At 43.7% G+C, this 22,305-nt stretch overlaps 1 protein-coding gene across 2 annotated transcripts in view; it reads left to right on the top strand.

Annotated features, from left to right (window-relative positions):
* KCNQ1 (potassium voltage-gated channel subfamily Q member 1) overlaps positions 1–22,305 on the top strand; it is a 386,395-nt gene that overhangs the window by 126,818 nt on the left and 237,272 nt on the right. The window contains exons 12-13 of one of the 2 annotated variants that reach the window (XM_066609959.1): positions 3,701–3,766; positions 7,144–7,264. In XM_066609959.1, the coding sequence (XP_066466056.1) occupies positions 3,701–3,766; positions 7,144–7,264 (187 nt within the window). The remainder of the gene's footprint in view (positions 1–3,700; positions 3,767–7,143; positions 7,265–22,305) is intronic. The other variant, XM_066609964.1, reaches the window with a different exon arrangement.

The following is a 22,305-nucleotide window of genomic DNA, read 5'->3' as shown; positions in this document are numbered from 1 at the left end:
ACCAGGTTTCCGTTATGCCCACTATGTCAATGTTTTCCCTTGTCACCAGACATTCCAGTTCTCCCATCTTTGCTTGGAGACATCGAGCATTTGCATAAAAGCATTTGTACATGGAATGCTCCAGGATGGGCTGCTTATTCGCTCCTTTGTCTCCGCATCTCTCATTGTGCCAAACGGTCTATCACATCCCATCAAGCTACCATTCCGAATTTCTTCTCCTACTCTGGCTTTGTCTTGTTGTTCTCTAACCTCCCCATCCTCGTCCTATAGGGATGAGGAGTCCCAAACCAGATGCCCCTCGGCTCCTGTCGTCCTTCCCCCATGGATCAGTTTAAAAGCTGCTCTGCCACCTTTTTAATGTTATGCGCCAGCAGTCTGGTTCCATTCTGGTTCAAGTGAAGCCTGTCCCTCTTGTACAGGCTCCGCTTGTCCCAAAACATTCCCCAGTGCCTAACATATCTAAACCCCTCCTCCCTACACCACCGTCTCATCCGCGCATTGAGACCCCTGATCTTCGCCTGCCTAGCTGGCCCTGCGCGTGGAACAGGTAGCACTTCAGAGATCGCTACCTTTGAGGTCCTGGCTTTCAGCTTCCTACCTAAAAGCCTAAATTTGGCCTCCAGGATCTCCCGGCTACACTTGCCCACATCGTTGGTGCCGACATGCACCACAACTGCTACCTCCTCCTCAGCACTGTCTGCCAGCCTGTCTAGACGAGAATTGATGTCTGCAACCTTCGCACCAGGCAGGCAAGTTGCCATGCAGTCCTCACATCCGTCACAAACCCCCCTCTCTATGTTTCTAATAATCGAATCCCCCACTACAAGAAGCCCCCGACCCCTCTCCTGCCGAGGAGTATCCTGGGTGCATTCAGATACGGGCCCATCCCTGGAGAAGGGGTCCCCCCTAGGGGATTGTTTCCCTCCTCTCTGGGATGACATCCTCCAGCCCCGAGACTTCCCACCTGGGCAGCTGAGGAGCTGCACGCCTGAGGTTGGGACAAAGCCTGATCGTCCCTGGAAGTCTTCCCCACGGTCCTTCTCTGCCTGCCTCTGCTTCTTCAGGTCGGCCACCAAGGCTTCAAGGGAGTGGACGCGTTCCCTGAGTCCCTGGAGCTTCTTGCACCGAGGACATACCCATGACTTATGCCCCAGAGGCATATAGTCATACATGTTACACTCGATGCAAAGCGCTGGGTAGCCCCCGCCCTGCTACTGGCTGTCTGACTGCATAGCTTTTTTTTGTTGTTTTTATTTAGGGGTACTTAAAAAACCCCTACACTGGTTTGCTGCCCTCTTCTCAAGGGAAGAGAAGGGCGATGTCTGGGGCCCTGGCTTCTTCGCCCTGCTGCTGAACTCGCCCAGAGGCTAAACTTGTGTTTAGCATATGGGTGAACCCCCCCCCCCCTCCGGAGGCAAGGGGAGCAGAGCTCACCTTCCAAGGGTCATCTGAGCCTGACAGAGGTTGCAAACGTGTGACCGCAGCCTCTGCCGGGCTCAGACTAAAGCCTTAGAGGCAAAAACACATGACTTCTGGTTTTTCCATCTAACCAGAATTCACTTGTTTTTGCCTCTGAGTCTCAGTCTGAGCCCGGCTGAGGCCACAGATGGATGTCCACAGCCTCTGCTGGGCTCAGACAAATGTCCAGAGGCAAGGGGAGCAGAACTCCGGAGGGGGGTGTGTGGGAGACCCTGCAGACCTGATGCACGTTTAAGTGAATCCACAGATAACAGGATCCACGAATATGGCCACCCCCTAAATTGTAATAAGTGAGTGAATCCATAGTCTTTACTCAATTATTCTTTCCTCCTTGTTTGCTCTTTAGTAATTCTAGAAGATTTCTAAATACAATAGGATAATGATTTTGTGAATCCCATTTTAGATTTTTATTTAAGCTCTGTAATAAAAATGTAAAATATGCTAATTTTATAGAATAGAAATGTAAAGAATGATAATGATTTGTGAGTCCCATTCTAGATTTTTAAGCTCTGTAATAAAAATTGAAAATCTCATTTCATTTTAAGATATTTCTTTTATTCCTGGTTATAACCAATATTTTTAGTGGTTCCTTTTAATTTTTAAAAGGAATGTTAAAATTAAAATGTAAAAATTAAAATGTTCCTTTTAATTTTTAAAATGAAACTAAAAAATGTTTGCTACTTAGTGTGGCAGGAAGAGGAAAGGAAAAAAAACTAAGACATGATTGTACCAAAGTAAAACACACATTTATTTATTTTGAAGATTTAAGTAAATCTTCTAAATAAAGGGGATGGGGTTTTATCCTTTAAGACAAAAAATTTCCAGAATGGGATTGTTTAATTGCAGTCATAATAAATACAGTATAATAATACCATGAAAAAAGGTCAAATTGTCATTTAAAACATGGGCAGCCCAATCCTATGCTGCCCTCGTGCCATGCAGTACAGCAGTGCAGAAATGGCTGCTGCTATATCCCACAGAGCCTGAGCAGCCACCAGAGGACTCCTTGGGACCTCAGTTCCCTTACCCTGTGTAGATCTCGGTTAGCCCCGATGCATCTATTCAGATCTGTGCCAGCTCCTGAGCTGGTGCAGAACCAGGAAGACCCTTGTTAGGCTCTGTGGCACTGGAGAGGGGATAGGATTCAGCAGCAGCCTCTGCCACAGTTCCTCCTCCCTCCTGAGCCTGATTTGCTCTCCAGCCCACCTTACCCCCACCCTCCCTTCACCCCAAAATGCCTCGAGTGGTGCTCTACCAGTGTCCTACCGGCATGGAGGACCAGCGCAGTCCTCTCTGCCGATGCTGCATGTCTCCCTCCAGTGGCAAAGTGCCTTATGGCACTTTCATGACACCCAGCACCAATGCTGTGAGCACGGCACCGGCGCTCAAGAGAATAGGATTGGGCCTAGATCTCAGTACTGAAAAGACCTGGGCGAACAATAGAACTTAGAAGTTCTATTCATTGGTTAGTGCATTGGTTAACTTTCATTGGTTAACTTTCATTGGTTAGTGCAGCATTTCTCAAACTGTGGATCGCACTCCACAAGTGGGCTGATTTCTGGTGGGTTGCGGTATACCACCTGGAACCATCACTTCCAGGTTTCCAAGCTTTCACATTTTTTTAATGCAAAAGGCCTGCCTTGTCAGCATGTTCTTGCTGACAAGCATATTTTTGTCAGTGAGAGCACAGCACAACTTGACCCAGAGCGGGCTGAAGACTGCTGAGCAGGCTCTGCTCCTGGTGCCTAAAGGTTAGAAATTCTTTTCCCTTGATGGCCATTTAGTGATCAGCAGCAGCTTCACCTAGCAAGCTGTCTCATCAGCTGCTATTGGAATTACTAATTTCTTAGAGAACAGAAAAGTGTTCTCTATTCTAATTATTCTGGGTAACACGATATCTGTGGAAAGGAGGAAAATGAGTGTGGAATGGTGGGGATGGCTGATAGAATAGGCAAGGAAAAAAGCTAAATATATCTCCCATTGTATACAGATTCTTTAAAAGCCTCCATTTCTGTTGAATTGGTTCTAAATTATACAGAAGAGAAACAAATACGCTATGCATCTCAATATGGTTTCAGTTAGAGTTATAATTTAAAAATCTGGCTCCCTATTTAAAATTAAAGCAGATGCAATTGTGACTTTAATAGGATTCCTGATGACTTTCTCCCTTTCTTTTTCTGTATCCTGTGCACTGCCTTTGTGTTTTCCTCTGTTAACTCAGTCCGGCAGCATTCCTGGTCATCATTTTTTACAGAGCAGCCATCTCCCAGCTCTCCCCCTTCTCCAGGTAATACCTGCAACTCATTTGTCCTTCTGTTAAACTCTCTGTCCATTCTGATGTAATTCTTGGGAAAATTCACATTTGCATGTGTACAGTTTAAATGCAATTTCCTGTTGAAATGTAGAATTTCAATGTAGAATTGAAATGTAGAATTTCAAATTGCAATTTACTGTGAGCATAAAATAAATAGTAATACTTTGTATTAATATTTCTGCTTTTAACAGGGACAAAGCCTTTCACAGACATTGTCTGTAACACTTACAATTCTGTAAAGTATGCTAACATTTTATCCCAGTGTTTCAGATGGGGTGAATGATCGTTTCTGGCCCTCTCTACTTTATTTGTCTTGCTACAGATTAGTGCTTTTCGGTTTTATTTATTTATTTTTATTTAACGGTTTCTACACTGCTTTTTTAAAGTTCAAAGTGGGGTTCAACAAGATAAAACATACAAGGATAAAACATCTAAATAAAAAACATTACATACCAATTAAAACAATGGGCAGCCCAATCCTGAGCTGCCCGGGGTGCCCAGCTGCCGCCCGACCGTGTGCGCGGTGCTGGGAGAAGCGGACTTTTGTCCCCTTCCCTGGGTAAGGGAAGCAGCCCTGCAATGGGGCTACTCACTTTACCGCTGACCTTTTAAAAGTAAAGGCGTTCAGGTAGGGTGCCGAGCCCTGCACAAACGGACAGGATCCGGTGGAGCAGAGCTCCACCAGACATGCCTCCTGCCTCCCTGCTCCCTCCCCCGGCAAGTCTCCCGCCCACCCTCTCTTCGCCCCCACCTCCCCGTCACACCTCCAGTCCGCCCTCCCCGGAATGCCTCCTCCCCGCCCTGCTCCCTACCCCCGCTTACCCCTCTTAGCTTAGACGGTAGCCCAGCTGCGAGGCTTGGCGAGACCGCCAAGCAGCAGTGAGGTTTGTGACAATGCGTGGTGGCACAAAGCCGCAGTGCCGAGCCCACGATTGGACTCTAAAATGATACAGAGCAGAATGAAATATAAAACAGCACTGACATAATATGAAGCAGCAACTGGTTTAAAAGTGTCTCTAGGTGATTCCTCCCTCCTCAGAAGCCAAGTGGAACAAATAGGTCTTTAAAACCCACTGGAAACCATGCAACGAGGGGCAGTCCTCTTATCTTCTGATAGCTGATTCCAGAGATGAGGTGCCACTGCCCAGAAGGCCCTACACCTCGCTGCCATTTTCTTTGGCTTCAGGTAGCAGCGGTATCCTTAGGATACCCTCTGCCATCTGAAGCCAAGGGGATGGTGGCAAGGGGGAAGTGTAGCCTTTCTTGGTTGTGGTATCTCATCTCTGGATAATCTCAGGGGACGTGCAGGATTATATAGGGGGAGGTGGTCCTTGAGGAACCCCAGTCCTATGCCATATAGGGCTTTAAATGTCATCACCAACACCTTGAATTGGAAAGGAATGGGCACTAGTGTAGCTGATGGAGCAGCAGCATGGCAGATGCTGGACACCAAGCCCTGGTGACCAACTACAGCATGTTGCGCTAACTGCAACTTCCAAACAGTTTTCAAGGGTAGCCTTATGTAGAGTGCATAACAATAGTCTAAACAAGATGTTGCTAGGGCATGGATCACTGTCAGCAGAGCAGACTGATTCAGGTACAGCCCTAGCCAGCTTACCTTAACTGAAAATGGGTAAAGGCCTCCCCCAACCACAGATGCCACTTGAGCATCCAGGGGCAGCTGAGGATCCAGAAGGACTCCCAGTCTGAGAACCTACTCTTTCAGAGGGAGTGCTACCCCATCCAGAGCAAGCTGTGGATCCAGCACCTGCATAGCAGCCTTCCTCTGTCTTGTCTGGGGTTTAATTTCTGTATACTAGCCCTCCCCCCTACTACTTCCAGGCAGTGCCTCAGAACATCAGTGGTCCTCTTGGAGACAGGTAGAAAAGAGTCATCTGTATATTGGTGACACCCAGCTCCAAATGACCTCCCGCAGCAGTTTCATGTAAATGTTTAACAATACGGGGGACAGGATAGACCCAAGGCACTCCACAAGTCAGTAGTCAGGGGGCTGAATGGGTGTTCCCCAGTCCCCCCTGGATCCCCTCCAGTCCCCCCTGGAGCCGAACCACTGCAAAACAGTGCCTACAAGCCCAGACTAGGTCAGGCAGTCCAGAAGGATACCACAGTCAATGGTGTCAAAAGCTGCTGAGAAGTCGAGCAGGACCAACAAGAACACATTCCCCCAGTCTAACCTCTGGTGCAGGTCATAAATCAAGGCGACCAAGGCATCCCAGCTTGAAAGGGGTCCCAGTAATCCAGTTTTTCCAGAATTCCCTGGAGCTGAAATGCCGCCATGCCCAAAAACAGGAGGTTGGACACATATAGGACATTATCCAGGACTGTTGGGTCTAGGGAGGATTCCTTCAGAAGAGGGCGAACCACTGCTGCCTTCAAGTCTTTTGGCAGTACCCCCTCCCTGAGGTATGAATTTACTATCCTCCCCACAAGTCTCTTCGGGCTTAGATGTATGTTTTTCTGCAGACTTGACCTAATATAGGTACGGTATTGGAGTAAATGTCATGCAATTTCTATCTATTCTTCCTCCCACTCACTGCCCATTCCACACACTGACATACTGGTGCCAGGCCTCCCACAGTGGCTGCTGTTGCAGTGGCACGGCTGCTAATCTCTTGCACCAGTGGCACGGCTGCGCTCTATGGCCTGTTTCAGTTTGCGACAGTCAACGCATGCTGTGTCACTGGAACATGCATGCTGGTGGCACAGAGATCCAGTAGGACTGGACCTTATGAATTGTTCAGGAGGGAAAGGGGCACATTTCTTATAAACCTATTAGAGACTAATCTTCACCATCTCTAGGATATAGCATACTTACACACAAATCCTGTCTGAAATGAAATGAAAGAGGGCTGTATAGCAGTAGTGCTTGATAGTTGCTGATAGATAGCATTTCACATATTGGTAGGTGTTGTAGAGTATGTTTCCATAGGTTACAAAGACTAGTACAAGGAGGCTTGCACACTTTCAAGGAGAAACAAACCATGAGATTGTTGTTTTAATGTTACATTTGAGTCTGCCTTTTAATTGATTTCCCTAAACTCTCCATTTAAGTATTTGAGGGTGCAATTCTAACCCTTTATGTCAGTGCTTTCCAGCACTGGCATAGCGGTGCCAATGGGACATGTGCTGCATCCTGCAGTTGGATGTCACTCACGGAGGCCTTCTCAAAGTAAGGGAATGTTTGTTCTCTTACCTCAGAACTGCATTGCTCTTATGTCAGTGCTGGAAAGGATTGCGCCCTCAGATACTTAAAAAGTTTCTTTAGCCCTTAAAATGTGTTAAAGGTAATGCAGGAATTTAATCTTTAACTCTCTGTTTCTTTTTCACAGTAAAAAGAAACTCTCCATTTTTAGATGTGAACACACGACCATTTGTTAGGACCAACAGCTTTGCTGATGAACTTGACCTGGAGGGTGAGACGTTGCTGACCCCAATAACTCACATCTCACAGTAAGTCAGAGATTTCTGAATTATGCAATCATTAACTTCAGTCAGTGTGTGCTAGAAAAAGTCAAAGTATGACTGTAGAGTGATCTCAGTGATTTGCATCAAGTTAGCTCAGGTGGAAGTCTATATGTTCTGAGTAAAGGCCATGGCATTGTATTGTTTGAATTAAATGAATAGCCATTCTTCTTGTGGAGCAAATTTGTGGTGAGTCACTGTACTGATTACTGAGCACTCATATACTCAAAAGTCAAAATAGTCAAAAGAACAATATTTAGGTGAACCTATTTTGTGTCAACAAACTTGTATTGAATTCTGCCTGCATTATGAATAGAAAACTCAATGAAGTGGGAAATGCAAAACTTCCTTTCTAAGCAGCAGCAACATGGTATAGAGGAGCTCTCTATTGTCTTTCATTGCAACAATACTGATATTGCAGAGAGACCTTGGGGTATGTTGCAGGCCTCGTGGGTCAGATATCCAAGGTACCCATTGATTTGTTTTAATGCAGATGTCAGTTTGAGTGTGATAAAGTGAAGATCTTGCTCGCCTTCCCACTGAATTCTCATTTTGGAATTTGAATAATGTGCTATTTCTTACTTTTATTTGTTCATCAACATTGTCTAATGCAACTATTAAGATATTGAAAATAAATAGAACTCATTGATAGTGCACGCATGCAGATATGCACTGTTGGCACTGATTATGCATTTGCAATACATGAACAATAGAAATGGTTTGTGGTTACAATCCTGGCTTGAAGAAATGCTTAAAGTGCTATAATTGACAGTGGTGGATTATTTTCTCAAAGAATCCATAAACAAATGCTCGTTATGCTTTGTTTAGCTCTGACTTTGACTCTTTCTGTCTTTTATTTTTCTTATGAAAAACAGTAGCATTTTAAATTTATGGAATTTGGTATAGAACCCTTCACGCAAGTATTCCAATGTGTTCTGTGATTCGTACCAAACAATCCATGTAAACCAATTACCAAGTAAAAGTCAGATCAAATGCCACTTCAGTTCAGACTGTAAAAGTGATCCATGCTCTATAAGAGATGCATCAGCATTAAGAAAAATTTATAGCCCAGCTGCATAACACTGTAACTCTTGGTTGGAGAATGAAGGGCTTTGGAATTGTAAGAATAATGTGCTGTTGAATCTTGGACTGCAGTGCTGCATATAAATTAATATGCCCCAGGGGCCATGAAAATGAGCGCGAATGAAAGAAACCGAGTCCATAACCACAAAAGCATGAGTAAGAGTCGCTGTGTGAATTGGAGGCATGTGCTTGGCAAAAAATATCTGCAAACAGATTTCACCTGAGAGCATAAAATTACTTGTCTTTGACAGGCTATATAAATCACCTGGCAAAAATATTGGTTACCTACTGTACTATTAGGAAACTTGCCTGGTAAAAGTCAGATTAAGGAATGTGTTTAAAATCTCTGTTTCCACTTAGCTTGGAAGGATGGGGAAACTTTTGCAGCGAGTGCTTGTCTGTGTCATCACAAGTACGTCAGGAGTGCCCCAGTGGAAAAGGAGCAGCAAGCCAGCAGCAGTCTTGTGAAAATGGCACTTAGTTATGAGTGTCTCTGGGGTCTCCCTAGGTCAGTCATGGGTTGGCCATACTTATGATGTGTACCTCCCCCTGCATGGAAAAGTGATACAAAAGGTGAACATGTGACCAGATCCAGTGCACTGCCCCAGAAGAAACAAGAACTTTAAGCCTGGCTCACTGCTGTAACTTGTGGTGCTTTGGTATGATGGCAGAATTTTGCTGCAGTCTCATTAGAGGCATAGTGGCTTTAGTTTACCTTGCAGGACCTGCGATTCCCTTGCAGCTCCATTGTGGTGCCACTTTCTGAGATTGAATGCTTATGTTTTGGACATAGAGAGAAACCTGAAGGATGTGACATTGGTGCTGCCTTGCATGTTTTGGCAGATAAAGTAGTGCAGAACTGGCTTTGCTTTAGGGCAGTACCACTGGTGTGTTTCCACTGTCTTAGTTACCTGATCTACCCTGATGTCTTCTATTCCACATCGAAAATGTGGGGCAAACAGGGACCCTTTCTCTAAACATTTCCATTGTTTGTTCTATCAAAAGCATGGTGAGGGAGAAAGCATGTTCTGTCTTGGCGTCATGCAGGAGCGACAGTGAGGATTACCATACGAAGCAATTGGGGCAACAGGACTTCAGAGAGCTCCAAAGGAGCAACTTGATCCAATCCCAGCTACTCCTCTCAGACTGCACCCCACTGTTGCAGAGTGAGGATCCTTAAACAGATCCTCCAGGCCTGAAGCCAAACATTCGGCTGCTTCTCAGCCAGCTGTTGCCTGATAATGTTCTCTGCATTGTTGAGTGGGCAGTGAAGGGCGAGAGGTTTATAGCCTGTCAGGGTGTCTCTTCAGATGAGTCTGGCTCAGGAGGGGCTGTCTCTGGGGACTAGGTTCAGGTTTCTGGGACTCCTCACAGCCAATCCATCCTCATGTCAGAGCCTGCTTCCTGTACCTCAGCAGCTGGTACTGTTGTCAAAGATTTGATTGGCTTTTCTGCCTCTGAGTCAAATCCTGGCTGTCACTCAAGGTCAGGGCTATAACAAACTACAGAGATGCATGACTTTTTCTGGCATTGTAAAATCTTTCCCTGGGTGTCAGTCACACTGCAACTGGAGCCTGGGGCAGATGGGGAGAACTATGGAAGGAGTGCAGAAGTGTGTTCTCCTTCACATTCCCTCCTCACAGTTCTTCAGAGCAATGCCTCTTCCAAATGAGGAGAGGAGAGATTCATTCTCCCCATTCTGCAATTGTCAAGACATGTCTGAGCTCCAACAACACACAGCAGACCTAACATGTTAGGAAAAATAGAAAACAGAGGATAGTGTATCTCCAGTACTCCATGCTCTCTTAATGCTTTGTCCTCTCCCCAGCTTCCTCTGTGGCCTACACATGAGGTTTACACATGAGGTTTATGGAGTATGCTGATTAACTTCAGGCGGAAGATCACATTTGAATGCACATGATGTACATATTTCATTCAAACAGAAAACCAGCACAGCCAGCAAAGGAGGAAGACTGGAACTGTTCTCCGAGACATGCTAGTTATCCATTTGTAGTGAGTGGTGTATTTTTTTGATTTTGCATGGGTGAGGATTTATATGTAGCATCCTATAGTCTGAAGTGGTGCAGGAGTTACTACACCAGTGGACAATGGATAGCATTTCATTCTAGACTTGACTTCGGTCATCTATCTAGAAGGTGAAGATGTGAGAAAGACACCTCTACCAAATCTCTAACTTCACTCTGTGACTAGTGCAGATTTACACTTGTCCACTGCAGAGACCATTCCTGTTACCTGATCTTAATTATTTATGATTGTATATGTAAGAAGCTGCCTTGTAATGAGTCAAACCTCAGTCTAGCTGGTTCAACTTTGCATGCACTGACTGGAAGAAGCTCTCCAGGGATTTGAACTCAGATTTTTTCCAATCCTACCTGGAGATGGCATCGTATCTGGAACCTCCTGCATGGCAAGGATGCTTTTCTTCACTGAGTTACAGCTCCATCCAAAATAATTTTAAAAACTGCAATCCCAGTGTGTTGCTATTCATTTACACCAGTTTATTTGGTTTATCATTTGGAGCTCATTTCTTCATGCAAGCCACTATTGTGTGTTGAAGACAACACATGTACTAAGTAACTCTTTAAAAGGAGTTTGTTCTGGACTGTGCAGTGATTTGCAATAGAAAGAAGATGCAAGATGGATAAATATATAGCAATTATGGACACTAGCCAAATATTTGGCAGAATTTCATACCCAAAGAGATGTTAGTATGGCAACTTGATTGTCGTTCCTCATCTATGTGATCTGGAGTAAGCTCCTTAGTTTAAAAGGTGCATAGTGTCTAGAGCAAACATTTCTCATACTTATCTGTGTGGTGTGGAGGAACCCTTATTTGCATTGCCTGGATGGCGCATATAGTTAATGATTCCTGCTTTTATCTTCCTCTCTTATTTCCAACAGTCCTTGTAGAGTCTGAGTAAATACAGCTTATTCACTTTCAAGTGGTCAGATAAAATGGCTGACCTGCTGTCACCAGAATTCTGTTTGCATTGCAGCTCACAACATTTAAAATGTAATTTGCACACAGACAACTTTATCATTAATTGCAGAGGGAACATAAGCAGCAGCAACCAAAGCAAAAATGCAAGCAAGTCAACTGGTAGAAAGAAAAGTCAAACTGTTTTTCTCATGTATTTGATTCCTTAAGAGCAGGTTTGATTCTGTCATCTCTAGAGCCATGTAATTAGATTTCTATTTACAGACTAATCCCCATCATTCTTTTATCTGCTTTAGAAATGCAAAAAGAGAAACAGTGGCACACGACTTGCATGCCAATGGCTACCTGTATAAACAACAGCCCAATCCTAACTTGCACTGGAACAGGCAGACCAGAAGACCTGGATCCTGCTGCAAGTTTCCAGTGCAAGATATCTAGTGCAAGTTTCAAGCAGCCAGGGGCAAGGGGAAACTTTTCCTCTTACCGCAGGGAGAGCCACTGCAGTCCCAATGGGGCTACTCAGATCTGCGCCACCTGAGAATCCGGCCTAACTGCTGGATCCTGACCCCGTCTCCTGCTTTCCGCCCGCCCTGGGAATGCCCATCACCTACCCTCCCCCCACCCCGAAATGCCTCCCTCCTGCTTCTTCCCCCTGCCGCCCCAAGTCCCCTGAGCTGGCTGAGCTTGGCCAACACAAATTCACCATCCCCAAGAGCTCGCATCAGTGCAGGGAAGCCAGTATGCAGATGTGCGCTGACCTTTCTTCCCCCAGAGTGGTGCAAATGTACTTGACGGCACTTTTGCACAGTCCCAGGCCAGTGCATGGGATTTGCGTCGGCCCAGGGCACAGTTTGGATTGCGCCCTTAGTATTTTAATGCCCTTATTATTGTGATATGTGAACTTTTTAAGCTAACATCAAGCAGTGTGATTAGAATGACTAATATTTTTCCTGGTTTTTCTCATGTCACAAGTGATGCGAGTGATTTGGATATATAGGAAAAGTAGGCAGAGAAACCTGAGTTGATCACAACAGTGTGTGCAGAATTAGCAATTAAGGTTAATGAGTTTTCAGTTTTGGCATACAATAAAAGAGAGTGCATGGGTAGAGGCTGTATATTTAGAAGTGAGTTGGAAGGAGCCTAGACAAATAACTGTAATTTACTGTGATTCATTTATAAAAGCATCAGGTGAATATGCAATATTTATTTAATGTCTATAGGAGAATATTATATTCTAGTCATGGAAATTCAAAGAAGAACAACTTTGCAGCCACAGAAAAGATTGTTATGGTTCATACCTTTTCATATTTCTGATGAAGAAAAGAATATAAATTGTCTCTTATAGCAGGCATAAATACATTTATGTTATACATTTTTAAGTGGTTTTTTTTGTCTTTTAGCTTAATATGAGATGCCTTGTTTTCAAAGAGTTGGCATGCATCTTGATTGATGTTAAGTTATTAAAGTAGACTCCAGCTGCTTACTTATTCAGAAGCACAGGGCTCATCTGATGCAAGGACAATGAGCAGCTGTCTGTGTACTGACATTATCACTCCTTGTTTTGGACACCCTGGAGAGTAATAAGTGCAAACACCAGGGTTGGGGAGGGGAGGGGAGAAGAGACAATGATGCCCTGTATTTATTATTTTATGGAGTTATGTTGGTATTGTCCTATTAAAGTCAATAAATTGTCTTTTATTTGAATTATTGGGAATGATGTATTCAGCATCTGATTTAAAGTATTGCATATACTGTAATAGCACTGTTCGTAGCTAGTGTTCCAAAAAGTAGGTGACAATGATTATAAGTTAGTTAATACAATTCAGTGCTTTTAAAAAATAAAACAGAATTTTAAAAAAAATGAAGGCAACTTCAGGAGGGAGAAATATAGAGTAGGGGAAAATGGTGGGAAGGAGAGGTTGCTGAGCCTCTTCATGACCTGTTGTTTCTGTACCAGATCTCTTTCCCTCCCCCCATCTTTTTCTTCCACGTGATTCAAAATAAATGTTTGCAAAGGTGATTTTGAACCTCTCCTTGGTGAGGGGAAGAAAGTTTTGGACTTGGTAATATGGAATAGAGAAAAAGCAAATGAAAAATGGGGTTAACCACCCCTCCCCCTTCTGCTTCTCTGCTCCAAATCCCTTCCTCCCAAATTCGATTTTCTCTTTGAAAAAGTATTGGGCCTTCATTACAGACATTCGGTTATAATATATAGTTGGTTCATTAAATTCATACCTGAAGCCACCTTAGTCACCTGGGGTCCATTTTTTTTTCTTCTAGGAGTGCAAAATATTTAAACCAATCCACCAGATAATTTTAGAGATGTGTTTGTGGTCAGTAGCACACACAAATTTCTTGCAGAAATGGTATTCTCCATTTCATTTCAAGAGAAACTGACAGCTAATCCTATGCAGGATTGGGCTGCTGGCTGGAGTGCTTTGTAACAAACGCAAAATGGATGCTGATAGCAGAGCACTCCGTTTGTGGCCATTTTGGGAGTGGTGCCGCAAGAGGCAGTAGTGCTCCCCGTCCATCACCAGACCCCACCTCACCTCCTGAAGCAGGTAAGGCAGTGGTGTGGAGGGAGTGGGAAGGGGAACAAGGGTGGGGATGCTGTGGGACAGGGTGGATCCAGCAGCTATAGCGCATGCTGGATCCTATCCCCTCTGTCAGCAGCTTCTCCTCAGACTTGCCTAAGTCCAAAGAGACCCATTATGGAGCTGGAGGCATATGAAGAGGCAAGGGAATTTAAATCTTTCCCTGCCAAACCTTCCTGACCCCCCCCCCCATAAACAGTGTTGTCCTTTTCAGCATAGCTACACCAGTAGGTTTAGGGAAGAATCAGTTGGGATCTGAGGCCATGCTCACCCTTCTGTGAGTGGGTTTGGATCCCTCTTTTGAAGTAAATGGGGAAGTTCCTCCAGACTGGTGAGTTCCATATGGACATTAGAGCTCCCATATCCATCAGCAATTATTGGAGTGAGGTGCTTGGGTTGCATGGAATTTATGTGATTTTGAATAATGCTCATTACAGCCTTCCATATCAGGTATAAAATTCAAGAGTTATGGGAAAACTCAAATAATGCGTTAAGATTTTATTGCTAGATTTCCTGACTTTATCTGCAAATTCCATATACTGTATGTGGTTTCAGTTAACCACAGATTGGGTCTGCTCCACCTCTTCTGGAGGTGAGGGGACCTGTGCTTCCCTCAGTTCCTGAGTCTCTTCAGAGCCCAGCAGAAGCTTTGCGTATCTGCCCATGGCCTCTGCCAGGCTCAGAATGACTGTAAGCATTAAAAAAAAAAGCTATTTCTGTTTTTTTGTGAAACTGGAAGTGATGTTTTTTTATGCCTTGTAAGGTACTGGGAGGCCTGGGGTAGACCTTGGAGGGTGATGGGCATCTCCCCGTATCTGCAAATTCATGTATCTACGGGGATTTGTGGAATGGAACAGGGACACACCTGTACATTACACAGCCAAGATTGCTTATCCATCTCAGGTGATAAGCTTACTGTGCCGTCCTCTTATAGTGCTTATAGTCCTCTTCCTATAGTTTTGAACTGAGAGCCCCTCACTGAATTTAGTGGGAATAAGCAAATCATTGCAAAGAGCAGTTGCACTCTTTGCCCCATGTAGTTGGCCTCAATTGAAACAAATGGGGAGTAACCACTGATGGGGTAATAAAACTTTAGTGATTTTAGCAGTTATTCTGAAACCATCTGCTTTTCATTTTGGAAATCTAAGCCAATCCTGCCCTTATCGGATTTTAGGCACTCATTTAAATAATATGATTTGAATGCATTTTTGTCCACACCCTTTAACATAAAGGAAACTGTTCTTTATAAAAAATCATGGCTGTTTATACTTTTTAAAAATCTAAGGCATACTAGGATATTTGTCAATCCTTCGTACCAATTTTTTTCTTGGGTTTTTGTTCATTCCCTGGACATTTTCTTAAATCTTATTCTAATATTATCTCTTTGCTTTTTCCTCTTAGAACTGTAGAGGCATTAATTTTTGAAATATCCTGAACAAAAACTTTTAAAGTAGAATGCGCAAACATTTTGGACCATTTTGGAACTCTTCAGAGACTGTACATCACAGCTGGAAAAAAAACTTGTGCTATGAAACTGTATACTGGCAAAAACTTAGGCTCCTATCCAGGGAAGTTAGAGAGGAGAGTCCATGTGTGCAGAATTTTTGTGGTCATTTTTTGAACAGTAGTTGAACAGGGGGCTGCTGTTTGGAAAAGAGGAACAAAAGTCCTGCTGTACACACATGATCCCAAGCACATCTGTAAAATGGCTTAGTGGATAGTGGTTATCTTAGTACAGATGCAGACCTGTGCTACTTGAAATTCTTTCAATTGTGCATTTCATAACTAAGCCCCTACAACAGTGTTTCTCAAATAGTGAGTCAGGACCCACTAGGTGGGTTGTGAGCCAATTTCAGGTGGGTCTCCATTCATTTCAATATTTTGAATATATTAGACTTGATGCTATCATGGTATGTGACTGCATTTGGGGAAATGTTACGGACCTGTACTTTTAACAAGCTACTATGTATATTCTTTTAACAATGATAGTTAATGGGACTTACTCCTGGTAAGTGTGGGTAGAATTGCAGCCTAGGATTGTTAAAAATTTTCCTGCTTGATGATGTCACTTCGGTCATGACATCACTTCCAGTGGGTCCTGGCAGATTCTCATTCTAAAAAGTGGGTCCTGGTGCTAAATGTGTGAGAACCACTGCCCTATAATAATATCTAATAATAATTTTCTGTCATGATGATGATGATTACCACCTCCTGAAGTCCTGGTGTGAGTAGAAAATGTACCATCTGAATGAGGGTGACGATGGATACAGCCATCTCCTTGTATCCATGGGAGATACGTTCCTACTGCTACTGTGAATACCTAAAACCATGGAAAGTAATGAACCCTATTCAAATTCCCTCCCCCCATCATGCTCATGACTCACCTCTTCATTTGCAAACGCTTTTTCCCCCTTTTGGTTTGGAATGCTTTGGAAAAGTAAGCAGACAGCGAGAACTTAGACTTGTAACTGCTAGAGCAGTGGTTTCCAAAGTTCTACTTAGACTTTGGGCCTGCTGTAAGTATTTGTGGGAAAGGGGAGGTGGCAGCAACATGACCGCTGCACTCTGGGGCTTCCCTGGGCCTCCTAATGCCTTATAAGGCATTAAAAAATCAATTCCGGTTTCCCTCTAGAAACTGGAAGTAACTTTTTTTGGCCATTGTGAAGCCCGCAGAGTCCGTGAACAGATGCGTGTGGCCTCTGCAGGCTTCAGGCAGCCCTCTGGAGCCAACCAGGGCAGAGCTCTGGTCCCCTTCAGAGGGTTTAAGTGGCCGAAAACCATTGATTTACTTATTTGCAGTTTTCTGCATCCACAGGGGGTCCATGAATGGACCCCTCATGGACACCAAGGCCCTCCCTGTATTGTTTACTCTGAAGTCGGGAAGTACCCAGGATGTGGCTTGTTAGGTTTAAATCTGTTGACCAAGCAAAGCATGGATAGTCATAGAATTTTCCAAATTTTCCAAATCTTCCTCCGACTAAGGCTTCTCCTAAGTCATCTAGCTAGAATGTGGGGGGGGGGGGCAGGTTCTGCTCTTTAGAACCAAAGCCAAACCAAAGGGTTTCACCCTTATGCCCGTGAAACCTAATGCTTCCTTGCCGTGATTACTTTGTCCAAGCAAAGTACTGTGAGACTGGTCATGCTTGCTTGGAATGCACCCAGCATCATGTGCATGTGTATATAAAAATGTGTTGGGCAACAGATGATGATATGGTCAGTTAGTCCAGGAAACCATGTGACAACATAGGGAAAAGGCAGGTTCTTGCATATGTTGGTTCAAGGTGTTAAAAGCTTTAGTTACAGCTAAAGTTTTTTTAAGATACTGAATTGCAAATATTTTCAGAGCTAAAGATATGCTTTTTTTGAGGGACCAAATATGTTTCCTGAACCAATCCCTGCCATGGAAGACGTTTGCATTGTTTGGATCTGTTGATAGCCATTGCTCTCCAAATCTGCTACAGCTTTAATGTCATTTTCTTCCATTTCTTTCTGAAGAACATTTTTTTCTTCATTATTTCATCTTCACAGATTGTGGATCTTGTTGATGTTATGGTGCCATGAAACTTGTCAGATGGCACCAGTGCTTTTTTTGTAAAAAAAAAAAAAAAAGGTGCAGGAACTCACGACTTGTTAATCTTTTATTTATTTATTTATTTTTAAATTTATTTAAAATAAAATATTTTATTTAATATCTATTTATTTATATTTATTTAATAATTTAATAAATTTAATATAAATTTATTAAATTTATTTAATAAATCTTTTATTTATTTATTTATTCATCTCATTTCTCTCTCTTTAAATCCCCATTCCCCAACTACTTAAGAACTAGAAAATGAGGGGAGATCTTCAAGAGAGAAGAACAAAAAGAGACGGACCACCTCTGGAGCACACACCAAGGATTATATCACGGCTTGTTGCATGTATTTGCAAATATGTAACAACCAAAAAAATTAATTAAAACTTTTAAAACATTTAATAAATATTGGTTAAAACAAATGATGAAGGCAAAATATAAAAAATGATTACATTACATCACTCTACAGATTTGTTTGAACCCAAATCAATTGGCACACAGGGGAGAGGGGGCACAAAAGATGGGTTAATTAATTGATTAATAAACAAGTTATGGATCAAAAATCATGTGGTCACATATCGTCTATTGGCTCAAGACATTGAAACATGATTGGTGCAAAAAAAAAGAGAAATATGTGATCAGATAACAATGAATGCGCAATATAAGCACACAAGGGGGGAGCAGAAGAATAAACACAAAAGATGAATTGTAAAATAGATAAATTATATAATACCGGAATATAATCTATTTCACAACTCATCTTGAACCAATAGAGGGTGTGTGACCACATGATTTCTGATTCATAACTTCATAACTTAATCAATTCATTAACCCATCTTTTGTGGTTCCCCCCTTTCCCCTGTGTACTATGTCCCCATTCCCCATTATAATAATAGTGATTATTAAATATAGTCTAAAAAAACAAAAAATTAATAGACAACAATGATCTGACCTACTGCACAGAGGAATACATATTTCCTAAGTGTTGTTATAATGCAGCAAGGACACTTAAGCTTCCCCATTTATAGTTAAAAACCTAAATCTCCTGTTGATGACGTTACAAAGCTACTAAATTATTAGTAATAATTTTTGCTTAATTAATTTAGATCAGCCAAGCCTTATATTAATAACTATAAAAATGAATGAATTACTTGCTTCTGAGTAGACCTGCATAGGCTTGGGCTGCAATCCCTTCCACATTTTCCTGGGAGTAAGCCCCACTGAACACAAGGGGACTTACTTCTCAGTAGACATGCCTAGGCTGTCTCAGGTGCAGGGGCTGCACCAGCCAGCTTCCTTCCCCCCCTCCTCTTGCCAAGCCAGTACCTGGGTGCTGCAACCCATCTCCCTGGCTTGCTGTCCCTCGTCGTCCTCCTCCTCCTCAGCACATGTCCCCACGCCCTCACCGGCTTGGTAGCTGAGCGTGGGGAAGCAGAGCGTGGGGAGAGGAAAGGCGGGCTGGGCTCAGGCGAGAGCTGAATGCGGTGAGGCAGGGGCAGTGCTTTTTTTGTAAAAAATAAAAGGTGCAGGAACTCACTTACAAGAACAAGTTTAAGATTAACGAGTGTAATCTTTTATTTATTTACCTCCCCACCTAAAAAAAAAATTATTCCTTACGGGGATTTGAACCCCCAACCTCTGGCTCCACAGACCAGCACTTTAGTAACTGAGCCATTGGAAGTCTTAGGCTCAAAGTGTTTGGAACTAATACTTGAGGCGCTGATGGCAACCAGCTGGGCTCAGGACCTTATATATTATTTCTTAACACTGTAACTCTAGGCTTTCCTGTAGCCCAATGGAGAGAGTGCTGGGCTGTGGAGCACAAGGTTGGAGGTTCGAATCCCTCCTTAGCCAGCAGTGCTGGGTGGCGCAGGGAGGGAAAAAAGGTGGGGACCAGGAGGAGGGTTGGAGGTTCGAATCCCTCCCTAGCCAGCAGTGCTGGGCAACGCAGGGAGGGGGAAAAGGTGGGGGCCAGGAGGAGGGGGGAAAGGGTGGGGGCCAGGAGGAGGGGGAAAAAAGGTGGGGGCCAGGAGGAGGGGGAAAAAAGGTGGGGGCCAGGAGGAGGGTGGAAAAAGGTGCCGGAACGCCATTCCGGTGCGTTCCATTACAAAAAAAGCCCTGGATAGCACAGCGACCGGTGCAGCAACCGCTGCGTCAGTGCAAGGTATTGCAAATGTGCCGTACAGCATGTTTACAATGCAACATTTACAATTACTCATGAGCAAGCAGTGCTGGCAGGAAGGCCTGCACCATCCTGCTAGCACTGCATCAGATCTGTGGCAGCTGGCAGAGATGAGTGCAGCATCGAGTAGTGCAGGGGGCAGGGAGAGGGCGGAGGGAGGGTCGAACAGAGGCAGGAAGGGTTGTACCAAGGCTGGGGTGGTGGAGTAGGAGGCAGGACAGGCCCAGGAGAGGGACAGGCTTAGTGGTGGAGGCCTCTACCTTATCCTAACCCCATTCCCAGGTCTGGTGGCCTTAACATGGGTCTTCTTGGGCATGCACCAGTGATAACACTGGCACAGATATGAGAAGGCCCACTGGGGGACAAATGTCCCCTTACCCTGAGTAGACACCCAGCCTCCTCTTAGCCAGTGCTGGACACAGCATATGCCACGTGGTCCTACTGCGCCAGTGCTGCTTAGGATTGGGCTGAGATTTGGCCACACAATGATGCCGTTGCAAGCAATCAAAGTCCGTCACATGGGACTGAGAATAGGTGTTGGAAAGGGGAGGGAATAGGTCCCATGAATGAAGAACCTGGTAGATGCAGTCTGTCTTGCCATGTTGCAGTTGAACTAGTTTCATTCCCTGCTGCAATACAACGCAAGGAGCACTGGCAAGGGATAGTGGGAAGGGAATGCATCCCTTCCCACTATCTACCCATTCAGAGTGAAGACTGCCCATGTAGTTTTGAATGGCAAGCAGATGCTTTTTGCTCCCCTTTTCTTAGAGCTCTGAGAAAAACCACTGAAAGAATGAACTGCTTATTCAAGGGGAGGCAAAGTGTTTGCAGAAAAGGCTCCAATTTTGACTTAGTGCTAGTCATAACTCTACAGTACTTTGAATTGTACCTAGAATGCAGGAACTTAATAGCAGAGATGCTGCACCGAAAGTGTGATTTGTTTTTAGTGATATCATCTTTATGGAGATGGTCTGCTGCCACACTGAAATTTCCACACAAGCATAAAAGACAACCTGACAAGTAACAAGGGGAGTAAACATTTACAAAAAACTGAAATTTGAACAAGCACATCCATTAATGACAGACATGATAAATATTTCAAAACTTTTTTCAGAAGAAAATGAAGATTTCTTATTTAGTATTTCTGTTCTGTGTTTATGAGATAGTTGGATAAATGATGATAGAGGCAGAAAGTTTAGACACATTCTCTTAATGGCAGGTAATGCCAACTGATCTAGATTAAGAGGGGATTGGGCAGATTTATATACAGGTATCTTGTTGTCTGTGTGCTCCCAGAAGTATCTGGTTGGCCACTGTGAGATGCAGGAAGCTGGATTAGATGGAACCAGCAGGGCTCTTATGCAGTTGTGGACCTGGCTCTGGTTCTGCCCCAGGGGCACAGGACTGCAAAATGCCACCCCCCCCGCCCAAAAAACTGCACTTCCAATTTTTCCTGAAAACTGAAAGTTCCATTTTTTGGCATTTTGAAGGCCTCAGAAGGCCTTCTGGGGGCTGGGAAAACTACGGGCAGCTTTCCTGGCCCTTCAAAGGCCTTCAAAGTTCTCACAATCAAGACCGAAAACAGGACAGGAATAAAAGAAGAAAATGGTGGCAGGGGAAGGATGAGCAGCGCTGCCAGGGGCGTTTGCCCCTCTTGACCTCCCCAGGTAATGCCAGTGCTCTTATGTTTTTATGAAATCAAAATTTTTTGAAATTATGAGAAAGATAATCAGAACTTAATCTGAGCTTTTGAATGTGGTCCACATTCTACTGATTTAAAATAATGAAGACAACGTGATTCAAAATATGTAGAAATGATTACTGAAAATGAATATTCAGTACATTTATGATGCTTTAAAACAATGGTTCCCAACCTTTAAGAACCCACAAACCACTGAGACAAAAATTAGAATAGTTGTGAACCACATGCAATGCCAGCTGTGGGTGGTCTCCACCCTCTCTGGTGATCTGTGGGGAAGCATCTCCCAAATGAGCACCCCCCCCCCCCACAGACTACCAAAGAGGATGGAGAATGGAATGCCTGCAAATGGCATTTCTGTGAGGGAGTGCTTGCTCAGCAAGATGCTGGAAGGTTTCAAAGGTGATTTTTTTCCCCTGAGGCCTTGCGGACCACTTCTCAGGGTCTTGCTGACCACCATGGACCATAGATTGGGAACCAGTGCTTTAAGATTACGGGTTTTGTTCTTCTGTACTGCATTTGAAAGCGGGCATTTACTGAAGTTGGTTCCTTTTGACCTGGCCACGGGAAATGTCCCTGCATAACAGAGCTTTTTCTTTATTGTTTTCTACAAAGCTTTTTACAAGGCAGATCAGAATTATAGTTGCAGTTCTAGAGAAGTTGCATCACATCTTTTGAATGCCAAATGTAAAACCGAATTGGGTCTAACCTACCACAAGGGGGCAGTCATGTCATGTAAGAAACTTTGAATATCTAGTGTTTGAGTTAAGCCAAATAATAGATGAATCAATAGGAACTGAAATGATGAGTTACTGTACTTGTAATATTACATTAATAAGAGCTACTTTTTAGGGCAAAATCAAACCAATGTTATTCAAGTTCAGTTCAGTGGGAGGGAGATCATTATCTTCTGGAAAGAAAAGAGCTTAAAA

The sequence above is a fragment of the Tiliqua scincoides genome, chromosome 1 (genome assembly GCF_035046505.1).
Source record: "Tiliqua scincoides isolate rTilSci1 chromosome 1, rTilSci1.hap2, whole genome shotgun sequence".
Lineage (NCBI taxonomy): Eukaryota > Metazoa > Chordata > Lepidosauria > Squamata > Scincidae > Tiliqua > Tiliqua scincoides.
This window is presented reverse-complemented; position numbering and strand designations above follow the sequence as displayed.